The sequence below is a fragment of the Branchiostoma belcheri genome, unplaced genomic scaffold, assembly GCF_001625305.1.
Source record: "Branchiostoma belcheri isolate BF01 breed outbred unplaced genomic scaffold, Haploidv18h27 scaffold16, whole genome shotgun sequence".
Classification (NCBI taxonomy): Eukaryota; Metazoa; Chordata; class Leptocardii; order Amphioxiformes; family Branchiostomatidae; genus Branchiostoma; species Branchiostoma belcheri.
This window is the reverse complement of record NW_017803046.1, coordinates 3309500-3326815: the sequence shown is the minus strand read 5'-3', so window position 1 is coordinate 3326815 and position 17316 is coordinate 3309500. Positions and strand designations below refer to the sequence as shown.

The 17316-nt window shown below is 38.7% G+C and overlaps 1 protein-coding gene across 1 annotated transcript; it reads right to left on the bottom strand.

Moving 5' to 3' along the window:
- Positions 1-364: 364 nt before the first annotated feature.
- LOC109466200 (putative methyltransferase C9orf114) lies at positions 365-8143 on the bottom strand. Its single transcript, XM_019763869.1, has 9 exons — positions 7857-8143; positions 7276-7419; positions 5642-5730; positions 4853-4923; positions 3737-3876; positions 2830-2960; positions 2144-2418; positions 1707-1854; positions 365-1270 (listed from the first exon to the last, which is right to left on the bottom strand). The coding sequence occupies exons 1-9, from the start codon at positions 8053-8055 to the stop codon at positions 1172-1174; spliced, it is 1296 nt and encodes a 431-aa protein (XP_019619428.1). The 5' UTR covers positions 8056-8143; the 3' UTR covers positions 365-1171.
- Positions 8144-17316: the final 9173 nt, after the last annotated feature.

Sequence of the window (17316 nt, the reverse complement as noted above, 5' to 3'; positions counted from 1 at the left end):
TTTCATTAATTTCTGGTGAACACATAATGCCCCATGGAAAGAGAGTCATTTATCAGGGAACTAACAATAAGATGCAAGGTCAGTCATATATTGATGAGGTAAAGAGATTGTAGGAGCAGAAAAAGTAGATGATGATAGAAGAGATGGGATGCAACATACATACGTCATGTAATCAGAACAGTTACTTGCATATACAGTCAAACCTACTCAAGAAGACTATTTGTGGAACACATACATAACATCTTACCCATGTGAACAGGTGGTCTTCTGGACAATCAATCAATCAATCAATCAATCAATCAAAACACACAAACTCATGCAAGACAGACACATAAAGGTCAACCAGTTTTCAATTTATTGAAATGGCATTCCACCTCAGACTTAAGTGTAAATAGACTATCACAGCTTGTTAAATAAAAAAGGCAGTGTCATCTTTAATGGCACAAATCCATGCTTATATGCAAGGATTGGAAAGTTAAAAGCAGTTTTGGCAAGTGTAACGTTATGATTTTTTTTCAACTCCCAGAAAACCAAGTATCCAATTGCTTTCATTTCCCTTAGAATGTGGTAACCATAACAAAGTAGATAGACAGTAATTGATCATCAAGTCACATTTACCACACATTCCACAAGTAAATAAACAGTATTGCCGTAGATATATATATTTTGCAGTCAATGTAAACTAGGTATCCTGTGCAACAAGACATAAGTAAGGCAAAAATTTGCATTCAGTCTCATTGACAACAAGGAGTTTAATTGACAACACACAACATGTACAACAGAAAGCTATACTTTTGTGCCTATGGTGTGATTATCATATCATATTAGAGGGATTAATATCATTATGATAAACATCTAACCCTCTATTAAATCCATTTTTGTTGCACTGATTACTTGTTCAGTATCCATACATCTTGGAGCAAAAAGAGACTGTCACGGAGGCACAAAAACAGTATTGTTGCAGTTATCACAAAAAAGTCATCAGTCATAAAGGTAAAACTTCCTCCTTCATTCCTGTACATCTTTCATGAGTTTTTTTTTTCTTCTGCCCAGCAACTTGATTCTCATTCCAAAGATTTCAAGACGTCCAGATGTTCTTCAGAGTTCCAGATGTGAAGAAGTGTTGCCTGTCACAGACTGCCCATCGCTTTCTCCTTAAAATGCCTGTTGATTACTTCTTCATACTTCTGAGGCTGTCCAAAGTGTTGGTCCGGAAAAGGGCTTCGTGAATCTTGGGTCTCAGGCCTGATAAGCTGATGAGAATTGCCTCCTGAAACATGTCAAACAGCAACATGCATGTGGATGAGCTGCAGTTGAACATAACAAAATGATTCTACTTATACAGAGAACAAGTACATGACTCCTAAATTAGTGCTATGATACAAACACAACTTTCTTCGCAACAAACAAAATCTAATCTGTGCATATCAGTTTTTTCTCACAAGAAAAATGCCCTAACTTTTCCCATCTAAATTTCAATCTAGAATACATTAGCACCAAATATGGCCACAGGATAGCACAGACAACAAATAATTTTGGCCTCAGGGAGGGCCATTAAAATAATGTTTGTCTTGGGGGAGATCCATCTTAGCATGAACCTCTGGGCACCAACTATGCCCTTCACCCCGCAATAAATTGTACAGCCCCTTAATTACCTACAGAAATAATACAATACAAATGAATGGCACTGCTGCAGAGTTCCCTACCTCCGTCCTGATGGTCCGGCTGCCCTGTGTGGGACAGGTGTTGAGATAGTAGTGAAACATGACCCGGGCATCGGCAATGTCCAGTGCTTCATCACACTCCACACTGTACTCCAGACCTCGCAGGCCTCCAAACACTATCAGAAGGTGACTGCAGGAAGAAAATACATATTTCCATGCAGGTTAACCGTGAAACTGGTATACTTACACATTGGGTACACAGTAACCTGCAGTTATCAACTGAGCAACATGCAGAGGCTAATCATTTCTGTACTACAAAATCATGACCTGACCATTTCTGTGTTCAGGTTCAAGTAGGGGAGAAATTTTGTACATTTCTCACTCTAATACTTGCCATAGCCTTTGATTTTCATAGCTAAAAAATACACATGCATATGGATAATGAAGCAACCAGCATATACATGTACACAGCCTCTTACCTAAATGATGGCAAGAAGACATCATCTGTGGACTCCCCTCTCTCTGACGTCCCGATGGTTAAGTCGTACCCTCCCTTGAAGGGACTCTCTGTGAACACGGCCCCTAGACTGGGTGCCAGCCGCACGGTGTAGCCCCAGTACAGCCCTGCCTCAGTCCTGGGGACAGATGGAGACACCACCTTCCCTGTCAGCACTCGGGAGACTGTGTTCCCAGGCTCGTCCAGCTGGACTGTCACTCTCAGGCCTGGCTGGAGAACCTTGTCTATTCTAACCTCCTGCCAAGGAAAAAAGAAACACGACATACGAAAGTCTATAGACACACATAAAATATGACTCATCAAAAGATAGATTTCTGATTTAAATCTGTCTTTAACATGCTGAATTACCAGTGAGAAAATCCTTTATGTTCAAGAAAGCACAAGGTCGCAGTCTGAGAAAAATGGACATGCAGGACTGGTGGAACTATATGTTAGTGGTAGTGGCAGGTGCAGAAAAAAGAAAGTGAATGAATTATTTGTTGAGGGCAATGATACTTTGCGGTACAGAAGTGACTGCAAAAACCATGAACATAAAAGTACCACAAAAAATTGTGAATAACAGTATGCTGAATTACTAGTGCACTACAAAGTACGGAGAAGCAGTTTCAAGATCACACAGATTTATTTATTTTGTTCAGTTAGACTTACCCTTCTCATGCCCACATTGACGAAGGATCCCTTCCCCTCCTTGGTGGGTCTGTCTAACACCACACCCTCCCTGTACTCACTCAGCTCATGTTCACGCACATGGTGGGGACAGTCCAGCGGGTTCAGTAAGCCTGGGGGGGGGGAGAGAAAGTCAGGAATATTAGAAGGCACTGGTAAACTCACTATCTGATTTATTGTCTGTTGTCCCTCCACTTCATACAAGGCATGTATCTGAGAAAAAATACACCATCAAAACAAAAATGTTTGATGTACTAAGGCCACACCAATTTAATTTGTTGGTTCTCGGATTTTTCCAGAAAAAATATGAAGCGACAGGGCGAAAAAAAATTAAAATAAAAACAGGTCTAGGCATCCTATTATAGGCTTAAATGCTACAAAATGAGCCATGAAGTCAACACAAAAGGCTGGGTTAAAATTTAAACATTGAATTTTGAACTTTTAATCAAACCACTGCAATGATAGATGGGAAAACTGTAACAACTAGGAAGAACAGGACTTTCCTCAACTGTTGGGGGCAAAACATGAGCATTTTTCAGTTGATTCAGGACCAGAATCAAATTTTTTTTTTTTTGCAAATCAGAAAAAAATGAAGAGGCGAATCCGAGAACCAACAAATTAAATTGGTGTGGCCTAAATAACAATTATATGTAATACAATACATTTTATTTACTGGGCTCTTGTCCCTAAAAATAATAATTCTTATAACTAGAGCTACAAGAAATAATTTTTTGTGTTGAAAAAATGTAGTTACTTGCAAAGGTGCATAAAATGTACTTCCAAACAGTTCATTGTTATACTGATACTATAATTTCTGAGGATGAACATTCTAGTGAAATATATCTTCAATAAAGATAAGATAAGAATTAAGATAAATTTTCAGCCATACCAGCATACTGCAGGTCCTGATGCTTGGGGAAGAAGACTTTCCTTAAGTACTGTGGACACTCCAGATACTGCAGTATCCTGGCTATCTGCACGTTGGCATTTCCCTTCTTACCCACACCTGTGAACGTTCCCTCTGTGCTCCTGTGTGGAAAACCACGTACACCTCATTATGAACAGCACATTACCCTGTCCTTAGTGCTGAAGGGCCTTCCATGTAAATTATTTTTAAATCATCCCTCGATGGGGATAAAATTGTTTTGAAACTAGGCTATGGTGATTATTGACAAAAGGTAGAAATGTCAACATTGAAGTGTCCCAGCAGTACTTAGAAAAAATACCAATGATAGCTGTTTAATTTTAGACAAGTTTGTATTTCTTTGCACTCTTTCCACACTACTTGCCAAAAGGCAGTATGCAGAACTGTGACAACGTGATACAGACACCGTGAATGGCACCATTTTGTCCATCTCTCCCAGAAATGTCACAATTGTGTAGTAAATGGTATATTTCCCCATGTTCAATGGCTCCAAGGGAGTAGCATACATTAACCACTTCTTGTGAAGAATTTTGAAAGGCTACCAGCATACATATGAAACTTTACAGCACAGTCTGTGCATACAAAACGCATGCTTGTGCTGACCTTATCCAATCTCCAGAACTCACATACTATAATCAGATACATGTTTCTTCACAATTACACCCACAGGCATTCATCATACTGCACTGTAATATTATCCTCCTGAGCCTGTGGCCATTCCAACAATCAGACAAAAATAACCAAGCAGGGAATAATCTACAAATCCATCCATCCATCTATCTTTTCAAAAGATACCCCTGGCAGCAATTGGGATTATGACAGGCCAATTTTGTTAGATACATTGCTGTAGAAATAACTTCAAATCTCAAAGATCAATTTTTCTGCAGACATGTTATAGCTAACATAGCTAATCTCTTCTGCAAGTAGCACTAAAAGGCTCATTTTCAAACACCTCTGGTGTAGAGTAAAGCCCCATGCTACATTTGGGTGTGAAAGGTACGATTATCTATTTTGAAATAATGCCTAACTGTATCAGAACATAATGTATATAGCATATAATGTAGGGAAAATCAGACTTACGGCTGTGTTGAGCCAGACTCATCAAATATGACGATCTCATCCACATTGAAAATCACACAGGCTCTGGCAATCTGCAACACACCAAAAAATACTGTAAATTCACTCAAGTTGGAGGAGGGAAGTCACTGTGATAATGTGAACATAAAACAGTTCTGAATATTTTATCACTTACAGTATCCTTCTCTTATCAGTCTACATTTATGCTAAACCACGCTGTAATATATTTGCCACAACCCAGTGTCCTCTGCTAACCTTGTCCTGCTGACCACAGGTCCCCTGAGACACAGCCTGACAGTTCTGACTGTAACAGCTCAATTTACACTACTTACTGTGGCATCAAGTTTCACCACTAATTACCTAGTCCTACTATGAAGTCATCATGGCATATAAGAGCTCAATCATTAAAAGATAGCAGCTGCCTTGCTTATCATGCCACTAATTAACATCTTAGTTTTACTTATGGTTAATTCCTGATTTTGCCTTGATATCTATCTTAATTTTGTCCTTGAACATAACATAGCAACAGCATGTTTTGATGCCATTAATATTATGTATCTCACACTGTTTAAAGCATAATTTATAGGGAGAAGTGTTACATTACTACAATAATACTGTTGGAATCTCTTTTTTTAATTATTATTCAACATTATAAATAAATGTAATAATGCTGATGTGCATGTGTCAGCTCCACAGAAATGATGATTTGACTCATACCTTCTTATATTAAGCATTTTTCTCTGTTGTCATTGGCACAATATATTGGTAGTACATTTTTGTATAATTCCTTACCTGTCCAGCAAGGTATGTTCTGAGTTCTGGAGACTGGGCGTTATCCAGGATGGAGCCTGGGAGAGCAACACTCACAGTGTAGTGACGGCCTGAAGGTAGGGGGCAAAATCCAGAAGTTAAAGGCTACGTGTACACAACCCATTTCCACTTAAATTGTACTCATTTGGTGTACATTTGCTAAGGGAACAAGGGGTAATTTGGTATTTAGGTTAGTTTGATCCAACAAGATTATATTTAGTTTGGGGGAAAAGATGCATTTGGAAAATTATGAATAATATTAATAATAGTATGTCATCTTTTATCAAGCCTAACTATGCCAGAATCTCAACAAATATGGTTACTTTATCCTAATGAAATTAAAGGAGTTACAGAAATTCTCTTATGAAGCTCTGATGTAAAACCTAAGTTCCAAATGGCATACATTTTGTACTTTGATTGATTGATGTTTAAAAAACCTACAGCGATGATAAAATGATCTACTCATGCCCTTGACATGCTCATAAAGGTGACTCCATAGAACATAGTCATCAATAAAAGCCAAGCCAAAACCTCTGCATCTTTTATTAGCTATGAAATATATTAATGGGAACCTGATCTTTTTTGTGCAGGGGAGTGTCTTTTGCCATTTGGTGCCTCTGGAATATTGGAAATGCAAGGGTGGCCTGTGCTTTGTATAAATGACCACTCTTTTGAATGCCATTTTAGAACAGTTTTTGAAAACCTGTTCATCTTTATATTCAAAACATCAGTAGTGTAAGAAAAGTTTTTGTTGCCTTTTTCTCAACTGAACTGTGACTGATTTTACAAATTTTAAAATTAATATTCTGTCCATGACTCCAGAAAGATTGTAGACTTTCCTATAAAACAAAGCTAAACTATAATGTTACATAATGCTATATAATGCTCTTGTTATATGGTACAAATGATGTGAAATAAAGGGAGAAACATGTTACAGATCTACTTTGGCCCAGCAGGAAGCCCCGTTAATGATGGTTTTACATTCCAGGTGGCCAATAAAGTTGTCTTTACAGCCCCTGCCTGGGAGGTAAGGGTACCCACAGTGCGCTTTAAGTCCTACTGAGTGTCCACAATCACCAAGTGTGATGGAGAACCATAAGCCAATTATGATCCCTCTAGAATATAGTGATAAACTATATCTTAGCTACTTCATCTTAAAGAACAGCTGGAGAGCTCCTTAAACATTGACATGTTCATTTTCAAGGGGCCCATTAGTTACATTGGATACATCACAGGCGAGAGGATAGGCAAGAGCACATACTAGTGATAGCAACTAAGCACATAGGACACGAGGCAGAAAAATAATAAAGCAGCAAGAACATTGCCAACTCAAAGTCTTTGCCAAAATTATGTGCTTGGCAGACAAAATTCCCAGAAAAAGGCTGTCCTGGGACTTTTATTTTATCTGTATTTGTATTGGTATAGCCAGTATACCTGCCCTTCGGCGTAACACACCAGCTATATATTTTTACACCTTTTGTAAGGACATACAGTTCTGCAGGTTTCTGAATGTAATATTAGATGGTTTTCTATGGTATCATTCTCTTTGAGTGCACAAAACAAAGTTTCACCATTGCATGCCACATTATTACTTTTACACTTGAAGCAGACGTTACCTTTCTTGCGTCTGACCTCCTCAGCATGTGCTTTCTTGTCCATGAGGTGCTTGAGTTTCTGCTCCTCCTCCTGCTGACGAGCCATCTGTTTCTCCAGCTTCCTCGCCAGACGCTCCTCCTTCCATTTCTTCTTCTCTTCTTTCCCTGCATGACAAAATAGAAGAGACAGGTTTTGATGATCTTTACTTGGAACCAATTTTGCAACAAAGCAGGAATTGTCCTTCTCTCTCATCTTCTAACAAAATGGAAAGCTATTTCCACCTGTAAAAACAGTGGGGAACAGCTAGGAAAACAATTAAATTTTGTGGCACTGAGTTTGCTGCCAACACAATGGTGGTAACACACTGGAAGGCAGAACAAATTTGTTTGTACTGTGATGATTGAACCTGAAAACACAGCGAAAATTCAAGCATTGACAGTCCTGTAAGTATGGTGTTCTCAAGTTACATACCACACAATAATCTATTTATGACCATAACTGCCACAATATCCACTACCCTTCCCTTCAGATAGGATCAGAAGAGAAAGAATATTGGTAGAAACTGTCAATTACCATTCTAGTTACCATTCTACTAGACTACCTTGTGGATAGCGAAACTCCTTTCTCCAGTACGCCTTCTCCTCAAAATCTATCCCCATCAGGCCCTCGGTCAGACTGGTTGCCTCATAGAAATCTGACCCACTCGGCTCGGGACGCTCTTTCGCCGGGCCGTAGTCTACCGAACAGGCGCAACCAAACATGTCCTTGTACAGCTTCACACTCTTGGAGAAGCTCGCCATCTGATCTGAAGTCCCCGGTCCCCGGCGGTGTCTTTATATCGACAGCCCGGCCAATTAAAAATCGGGACCAACTTTCCCCCTTCGAGGTGGAGCCAACAAACCATCCATCCTTCATGTACAGACAGCCCTGCCCTCAGATACAGTTACAGTATTGTACTGCACCTGGGTTAACTCCCACAATGCAGTCTGCCGCTGCCCCAGGCTGGTTTAGTTGCTGTGTATGTGCGACTCCCAAAGGTATGCTCAACAACGGTTATGTTTGTTTCCTCATTAGCAAGCCTTAGTAGGAGAGATACCTGGGTAGCGGCTTATCAATTGTACTTCCCCTGCAGGGCATTGCTATCATACTGTCTGCCTAAATATAACTGCAACTCCGGCTCATTATTCTACAACCCTACAGGATTACTGTAGCAGAAATACAGTTTTTTTAGAAGTGGAGCAGTCACTAGGAACGGAGGAATCTACGTTTGATTGACTTTCTTGACAGCAGAGTGTTTGGCAAGTCTCCAAATTGCTTCCAAAATTGCAAACTTCTGCAAGTTTCCTACAAGTGACAGCACTCTATCATGTGAGAAAGATAACATGGAAATCCTCTCATTTAAAGTCTGATATCTCACCAGCTTGCAGCATGTTTGCTTTTCATCTATCTCTTGACTTTTATTACATCGATTTAGTTACTATTTCCCCACTCAACTCTACATTGCCAATGTTGATAACACAAATATTACAGATATCAAAACTTTTTTTGGCAAGGAGGGATATGATTCATCAATGAAACAAAGCTAGAAGGGACTAATTCATATGCTCCAGATTACCCTGTCTGTATCATTTTCCAAGCCTGGAGCTGCTAATTAGAGATACATGTCAGTCCCAGACGCTACCATCGATTTGTCAGTCTGTCAGTGACAGGGGTAATTATAATAAGTGATCCAAATATGGAAAATAAGGAAAGGGCAAGTTCATATGTAATTACCTGCACAGCACTTGGAGTTATAATTAATGTAAATTCTATAATTAATGTAAATTCTGTTCCACAACTTTGTCACTTATTCCCTGGTCTACCCAAAGGAGTTACATGTAAGTTAATGGAGTGGGAAGGTAAAATAACATTTAGAAAGAAATAAACCTAAATGCTTTCACAGGCGGCCAATGCACCAGGGGTTCAAACAATGAATTGTGGAATTGTTAACTTTTTAAAGATGCAACAGTGGATGAAAAATAGCATCTTAAGGTTTATTGCAATCCTGAATGATGGCATTTATCATATCATAATCTTTTTTAAATCAGAAAAAACAATGTGGTAAATCCAAGAACCAAACCATTGAATTGGTGTAGCCTTACACATTAACATTCATCTTTCTCAAGGAAATTCCCTGCTTTAAGACAATGCTTAAAAGAGGAGAACCCATTGCCCTTCAATTTGGAAGTTAATGTTAAGAGGCTTAAAATGAAAGCACGTTACAGCTGCCTTGGAGCAATATGGAAAAGTGCCAGCTCTCTATACACATCGTTTATCAGAGGCACTTTGTAAGTGCCAAGAGCTAATTACCCGTAGAAAATCAATGAAGATCTGATATTTTATCACACTTTGGTACCAGATGATATGAATGACAGTTCAGTCTACAAATGTCTAACTGCTTGTAGATAAAACTGCAACTTTCTTCTGGGAATGGTCTTGTTTGATGTTGAGAGAGTAACTGTTCCTTGAGGAGAAATAACAGTAAATATTCTCTCTGTACCAAAGACTGGGGAACAATTGATAGTCACAACTCTGAACAAGTTTTAAAAGGAAAGGTCTGAACTTAAGGGAATAGTTGATGGGAATACACCAACAAACATCTATTAACCACAACTTGAAGGGATTTCAAAAGGGAAAAGGCATTGTTCAACTGCAAAATACATGAACCCATACAGAGATTTTTCAGTCTAGATAATATCATGGTTGATAATATAGTGCTCCTAACCAAACATCCTATAAAGGTCTCAAATATAGAGACAATTACAGCACAGTTGCTGGTAGACAGACCAATGCATCACTTCTGGTAATCATGTAGCGTGCCAAATGGTGTTATGTGCTTTAAGGGATGAATCTGTATGACATATTCCAGCCATGGCAGCGCTGTGGCGTTATTGACTTTACTCTTGAATATCACATCTTTATCATAATACAAGGTAATGCATTTGAATGGGGTTTTCACAAGTCATGTACATGTGAATGTCAAGGAGACTACGGCAAAGTCACTTCAATTTGAAGATGCACTTTCATTCCACAACAGGGTATTACAAAGTGAAGAGTTTCTGCCATCTTTGAGTTTCCAATTGAAATAGCTGTACAGAAACAACACAATGGAAAACCGTTTGAGTTTGTGGGAGCAGTCACCAAAAAAACACTGCAACAATTTGAAAATTTATAGTACACAGACAGACAATGCCACAACCGATCAGCTCACAGACCAAAACTTCAACATGATCACATTTAAAGGGGCCTTTCTTAAATATTATGTACATTGAAGTGTACAATGTATACTGTACATCTTGATTCAAGGAATGGTCCTACAGTCTAGACAGAGGTGAAATATATCGTGAATCAAGACATTCAAGTCCCATAAAGCATCACTAATGAGTAAGTTGGGAGCTAGTGTGTTAGTACTGTTACTCTGAGGGATGGCTCTACCAGAATATACAGATACAGAAGGTCAACAGTCACTGTTCCATTGATCTCTAGTTTGAAAGTAAGTTAAAGAGTGAGTGACCCACACTGATACTGAGAACATGCTTAAGGGTAGATCTCACAGCCATGGTAGTTTCTGCTAATTAGGCAGCTATATGACTAGTCATCATTCAAACCAAGTTGGGAGGTATGGAAAGTCGCCAAGTCCAATTACAGTTATTGATCAGACAAGGTGTGCAAAACTAATGATACTCAACAAACCATGGTATAGATCTGTGTTTCTTTGGTCCATAAGGAACGATAATTTCTGCTGTAGATTGCAATATTCAATCAACAAACATTTTGATGAAGTGCAGATATGTTCTGTGTTGTTTGTAACAATTGAAAAGGTCTGGAAAGTTCAACAAATCAAGAAACTTAAAAGTACAAAAATATATACTCAACAAAAAAAGAGAAGAAAACAAAGGAATGACAGACTTTGATTAAAAAGAAAAGTTTCAAAATCATCATTCTATTAATCAATTTTATTGCCATGTTACATATTTTGTATCTTAGCATATCTCAGAAATTTGAAAGAGAACCCTCAATAAGAGATATGGTGATGAATGGCAATAACCCCCAAATAAAAGCAACAGCAAAGCTTTCAAAATCTTCATATTTCAAAATATAAAATTTTGTACGTAAGAATGCAAACATCAAACCAACCAGCACAGCACCAAATATCATTTGCTATACAAACAAATGCCTTGTCAAGAAATGTATCTTGGTGCATTCACACAGTACTGACCTTACTACCTGCTACATGCCCTTGTGTTCTTGTGAGAATAAGGTTGTCATCTAAGATGACAGCACAGCGGGGCCAGCCTGTAATTTCATGGGATCGTTATCCATCATAGTGGAACATGACCCCGCTGTGTCGCCGTGGTTTATCGCTCTTTAACATCAGATTTATGAGATGGCACTAACATGCACGGCGGCAAATTTATCCTCATGCTAAAGCAACTTTCACCTCCGTGTATGACTCAATTTTGGACTACGAGGCATGAATAGCAACTACTGTGTTTTATTTTAAGCACAAGAGCAGTTTGAATTATGCTGCATAACAGTTTGGCACTTTCAACTTTTTACAACTCTTATTCTTCTACAGAAGTTAGTGAGGACACAATTCAGTTAAAAGAAAAACATGGATGAACAACTACCAAGGACAGATACCAGATTGTGACACAATTCAGAATAGGAAGAAGAAGAGTGGACACTTTCAGTACCAAGGACAGATACTAGATTGTGAAACCATTCAGAACAGAAAGAACAAGTGTGAACACTTTCAGTACCAAGGAGAGATGCCTCATCATTGTGACAATATTCAGCAAAGGGAAAAACAAGTGTGAACACTATTCAGCACCAAGGACAGATATCTGGTTGTGACACCATTCAATGCAAGGAAAACAAGTAGAGATACTTTTTGTTGTGAACCATTTAGTACAAGGAAACAATGTATTCAATACCAAGAACAGATGTCATTTTACACAGGGCCTAGGATAGTTAAATATGTACTGTTGTAGATGTCTTTAAATGAAGGAAAGACTTCAAGACAACTATGACACATTTGCCACCAAGTAAAGACATGATATTACAATAACACACAAATTTAGCTATTGAAGGATTTTGTAATGCAATAATTTAGTATGATGAATGTGATACATGTCTTTGATATGTTGACATCCCTGGCTCATTAAATGTTTGACCAGTCCAAATAACATCCAGGTTATATGCACCAGTGGTTGTGATAAATATGGTTCTGTCAGTCAGTCTGATGAATCAGTCAGATAATGGCACAAACTCATACAGGCAGCCAGTTGTGGCCAGAGGGAAAATACTTCTGGATTCAGGCCAGCTGCCACGCTGGGAACGTCAGGGCATCCAAATATCAAAGTCAATGACCTGTGATGGGACACGACAGCCTGTCACAAATCAATGTCAGGATAACCTTTACAACAACATAGCTGAAGGGGAGGTATCTAGGACTGATCATCCTCAGAATCTACATCACGCTATGTTATTTAAGGCCACACCAAGTAATTTTTATGGATGACATCCTCTGAAGACCCTAGATCTAATGTGAAAGTGCAAAAAAAACAAGAAGGGCAGAAAAAGACAACGTGCCTAGATTTGAAATATACTAAGGGACGACAAATGTTAGGACACAAATTGAATGAGAGAACACAGCATAACAACCTACAATTTTATTTGTCATGAAAACCAGTGGAACAGCGCTTGTTGTCCTGCCCTGTTTCTTTCCTTTCATCACATCTTCCAATCTTGTGATTTGTGGCACTGTCATCATCATAGTTACACGAAGTGGAATTTACTTTTTTTTCTGGGAACAGGCCAAAATCAATGGAGGTGCGGAGATCATCCATAAAAATTACTTGGTGTGGCCTAAAAGGAAAGACAGGGCTTGAGAACTTTCTTGGATAAAGATTTTTATAGCTATGGCTATGATCCTTACATTTCATTACTTTAAGTTCTAGGGCATATGCTCCATGAGGATTAAGCAACTCCCAGTTGTCTCTTAACCAGGTTTTTCGTTCACATAAATCTCTTGCATTTTGACAAGCAGGACTTTCATTATGGATCACCCAGTGCCTAGTAAACTATGGAGCATTTTCATATGGTGCCATTGCTGTGTTTGCTGCCATATTGGTGTTTATAGTTGTGCTTCACTGAATCATAGGGCAAAGCTCAAGCTTTTCAGACAGTCGAAGATCTTCTGACACTCTTAAACAAATACATTGTACTATCAAAATACTTACAGCTCAAAGGGGAGAATATATACCATAAGAATATTTGAAACCTGCTAATGAAACACAAAAATGCTGCGTACACTTGGCCTACAATCCATTGAAATGCAAATATTGAACCAAATGTCCCACCAATATGGCCATCAATATGGAAAGCGTGAAACTGCTCTGTAGCCTTTTGACAAAACTGCTGCTGAAAGAGTTGTTTGAATGTCCTAAAAGAACGCTGACAAACTTTCAAAGTAATCTTAGCTAGACACGTAAGACCCTCATACATAATACTTAGATAAGAAAGAAAGAAAGAAGGAGTGGGAATCTACACCATAAGCTTTCCTCCTTCGGAGAGACTTAGTCAGAAAATTATAGATTCATATCAACAGCCATAAATAGCTGAGACGTGGGGAAGGAATTGAGTTTTAAGTCTCCTCAGCATTTACTGAACTGAGATAGCATCAGTCCTAGAGTCTGCATGGGAAATTGTGAAGTCAGCCTTTAAGCACAAGTCATTAAGAGTCCATCAGTGCAGCATGCTAAACATAGATTAAGGGATCCGTAAACTTACAAAGTTGCCAAATGTAGTTTAGAGTGGGGATCACTGCACTAGCAGTGGGAGGTATCTCCCTAAGCAATGGAATAATGGCCCTGCACATCCCTGTTACAATTTCAGAGCCACTGTGTCTACAACTGCTTGTTTAATTTTCTTGAAATTCATGAAGTTTGTTTGTTTGTTTGGGCCATGGGGCTGACTTTTAGCCAAAAGCAAAATGTTGCTCTAGTCTAAATGTCTGAGGAGAGCACAAGCAGCCAGTCAAAGTAGACTTGTTGACGAGTAATTGAGATCTTGATATCAATGGCAAGAGAGCTACTTATAATTACTGTATAAATATTTACTGCTTAGAAAGTACTTGTAACATATCGATTGCAAAATACCAGCTACAATTGTTAGCTTTCTGAGAACTGAAAAATGGAAATTCCTACTTGAATACAAATCAGAAATTCCTACTTGAAGACAAATCATGATAGACTGACTTGCAGACAAATTGTGGTTACGTACATATAACATTACCAACACATTTGGACCAGTTCCAAATAGCAAATGTCATGGATGCACTTATGTCACCATACAGTGATCACACTGCAAAAACATGACATGTACGGAATGTTAAATCAACCACAAAGTAAGCACAGCTGTAAAAATACTCAACATTTCCATAAATTTATACTTTACATTGCCTGTAAATGACAGAGCTAACCTTTTTCTTCTAATACAAGATTCTGTTTTGTTCCCCACACTTTTAACGATAAACATTGGTTAGTAAACAGGACTCACAATGGGCAACAAAATTTGCTAAACATTGCAATTAAAATTATGTTTTATTTGCAAATTTGAAGGCTGAAATGATTTAAGGATCACAAGTTAGCTACATGCAGACATTCTGGTTAAATGTCACAAAGGAACACAATTTAACGAGATCATGAATAGAAGCAGAACGTAGGCTGAAATCAAAATTGTATACATGTATTAAGTAAATTCTTGAGTTAAAAATGCTACATTTATAATGATGATTGAAGAATACTTAAGGCCAAGTAGGTTGTTTCTCAAATTAAAAAAAAAATAATTCTGACAGCTTGCAGCAGAACGTAGGCTGAAATCAAAATTGTATAAAATACATTCTTGATACATTTACACAATGATGACTCCAGAGAATACAGGATTTATTAGTTAAGGCCAAGTAGGTTCTTTCTCAAATTGCAAAGAAAAAACAAATTCTGACTGCTTGCATCAGTGCAGAAAATAATTTCAAACTCGAGAAAATGATCCAACACTACCTTTTTGCTCCACGTCCTGAACACAGCGCAGTACCGTTTCCATCTTCAAGCAAGTTCGTCTTCTGTGCACTTGACCCTGCCACTTCTTTATACCTTTATACCTTCTCTCGCGGCCGCGGAGGTCTTTCGGCTGCCTTTGAGGCTCTCGTGGGGTGTATAACCCTCTATAAGTACCTGTCAGCCCAGGGCTACAAAAACCCCTGTGTCTAGACACTCAGTCTGCCACACTTTAAACACACTCCCTGCTCTAACAAAGTGCAGCGTGCATATAAGCCCGGTAAATGTGAGCAATTACTTATGCAGTCTTCAGGGGGGCAGATGATGGGCCATCTCTCGGAGGCAGTGTCTCTGCCTACTACATATACAACAGGCTACAGATCACCATGAATCAAACCTGATGGTTTTTCATGTAATCTTTATGTGTAGATAACGTGTGGGTCATTACTGTGGTTCTATGGGGCTTTAGCCAGTAGAGGAAGCTACCGTCACACTTTTATTTCAAGGTCGGGAGAAGCAACCAACCTTGTAACTGCTAAGGAAACAAACAGGAGTGAAAGGTTTCACAGGTTTTGGCCTTCCTGAAAAAAGTATGAGCCAGCCGACTACAATGTAGTAGAATTGGATGTAGCAGCCATGTTAGGCTCAGTTAACCTTCTAACTGCCCTTCAGTCCATAGAGAGAAACTGTCAGTCAGGATACTGTGCAGGTACAGTAACATCACACACAACGTCTACCCTGTTAAACACAAAGCTCTATCAATGTCACATAACAAATAGGTCAAATCCAACCTATTCAGCTGGCTTGCTTTTATGACAAATGTTTGGCCAACTGTACAACATTCTGGAGACCTATACCTTTCTGCACTGTTCATTCAAATTGTATACTTGCCTGTATCTATGAAGATTTCACAGTTTGTAATGTGTCTTATGCATAATAATGACAAGAGGTGGGAGGGGGGATGGGCATTAATCATTGTAAACTCCTAACAAGAAAGTTATTGCTGTAAGATCACTGATGCGAGTATGTAATGAGAGCAAGGTTGCCTGGCTTAGTGAGGCTACACAGAAAAGAGCACATTAACTGGTAATTAAAAGACAAGCCTGGTGAGTTGCTGGTGCCAGGGGAGAGTCTGTAATGAGACAAGCACCTGAAGGTCAGCACCAAGGACAGGACTGCCAGAAGGGCACTGCTAGAACATCACAGTTCTCAGTAGGGTATTTGAGCATAGGGGCCCACTATGCTGTGATTTGAACCTCCTATGTTGTGATTTGAACCTTCTACTGTATGCTTTATTTAATCCCCCTACACTGTCTTTCAACCAGCATAGGGGTGTTTTTATGGGAGAACCTTCATAATTTTTAAATCTTTCAAAAAATAAAAAATATTTTTAAAACTTTAAAATGAAGCTATAACAAAGGCAAAACATTAAGTTTACAAAATCTGTCCATCACTACGTGAGAAATAGTGTCTCAGGGGGTTATAAGTTTAAAAATTGTTTAGGGACAATACCAGACCCCCTGCTGTTGCCATGTTGTTGGGACTCCATGCGTGACTTGCACCACAGGAAAGTTGCCCTTCTGTACCTGACCCCTACGCTGTGAAAAATCTTGGTGAGAAGTTGAGAACCCTGACATTGTACAATATTTGTTATTGGCATGCATATTGGGCAACTTATTGGGATTTGGAGGCCTTTCTAAGTGCAATCAAGAAGTTTTGAAGTTCTGAACAGAAACATATTAATTCACTGTCATCGGTCAGCATGTGGCATGACATTTTGATTGGTACAAAACTGCATCAATAGAACATAATTAGCTTGCTACCCATAGCTTATCAATGCTAACAAATCTTTTCAATCTTCTTCAACACTAGAACTGAACTACAAGGATTTTGGTAAATGACGGCTTCATAGACCATTAAGGCTACAGATACAAAGAGGTAGTGCAAATGACCATTTGCTAG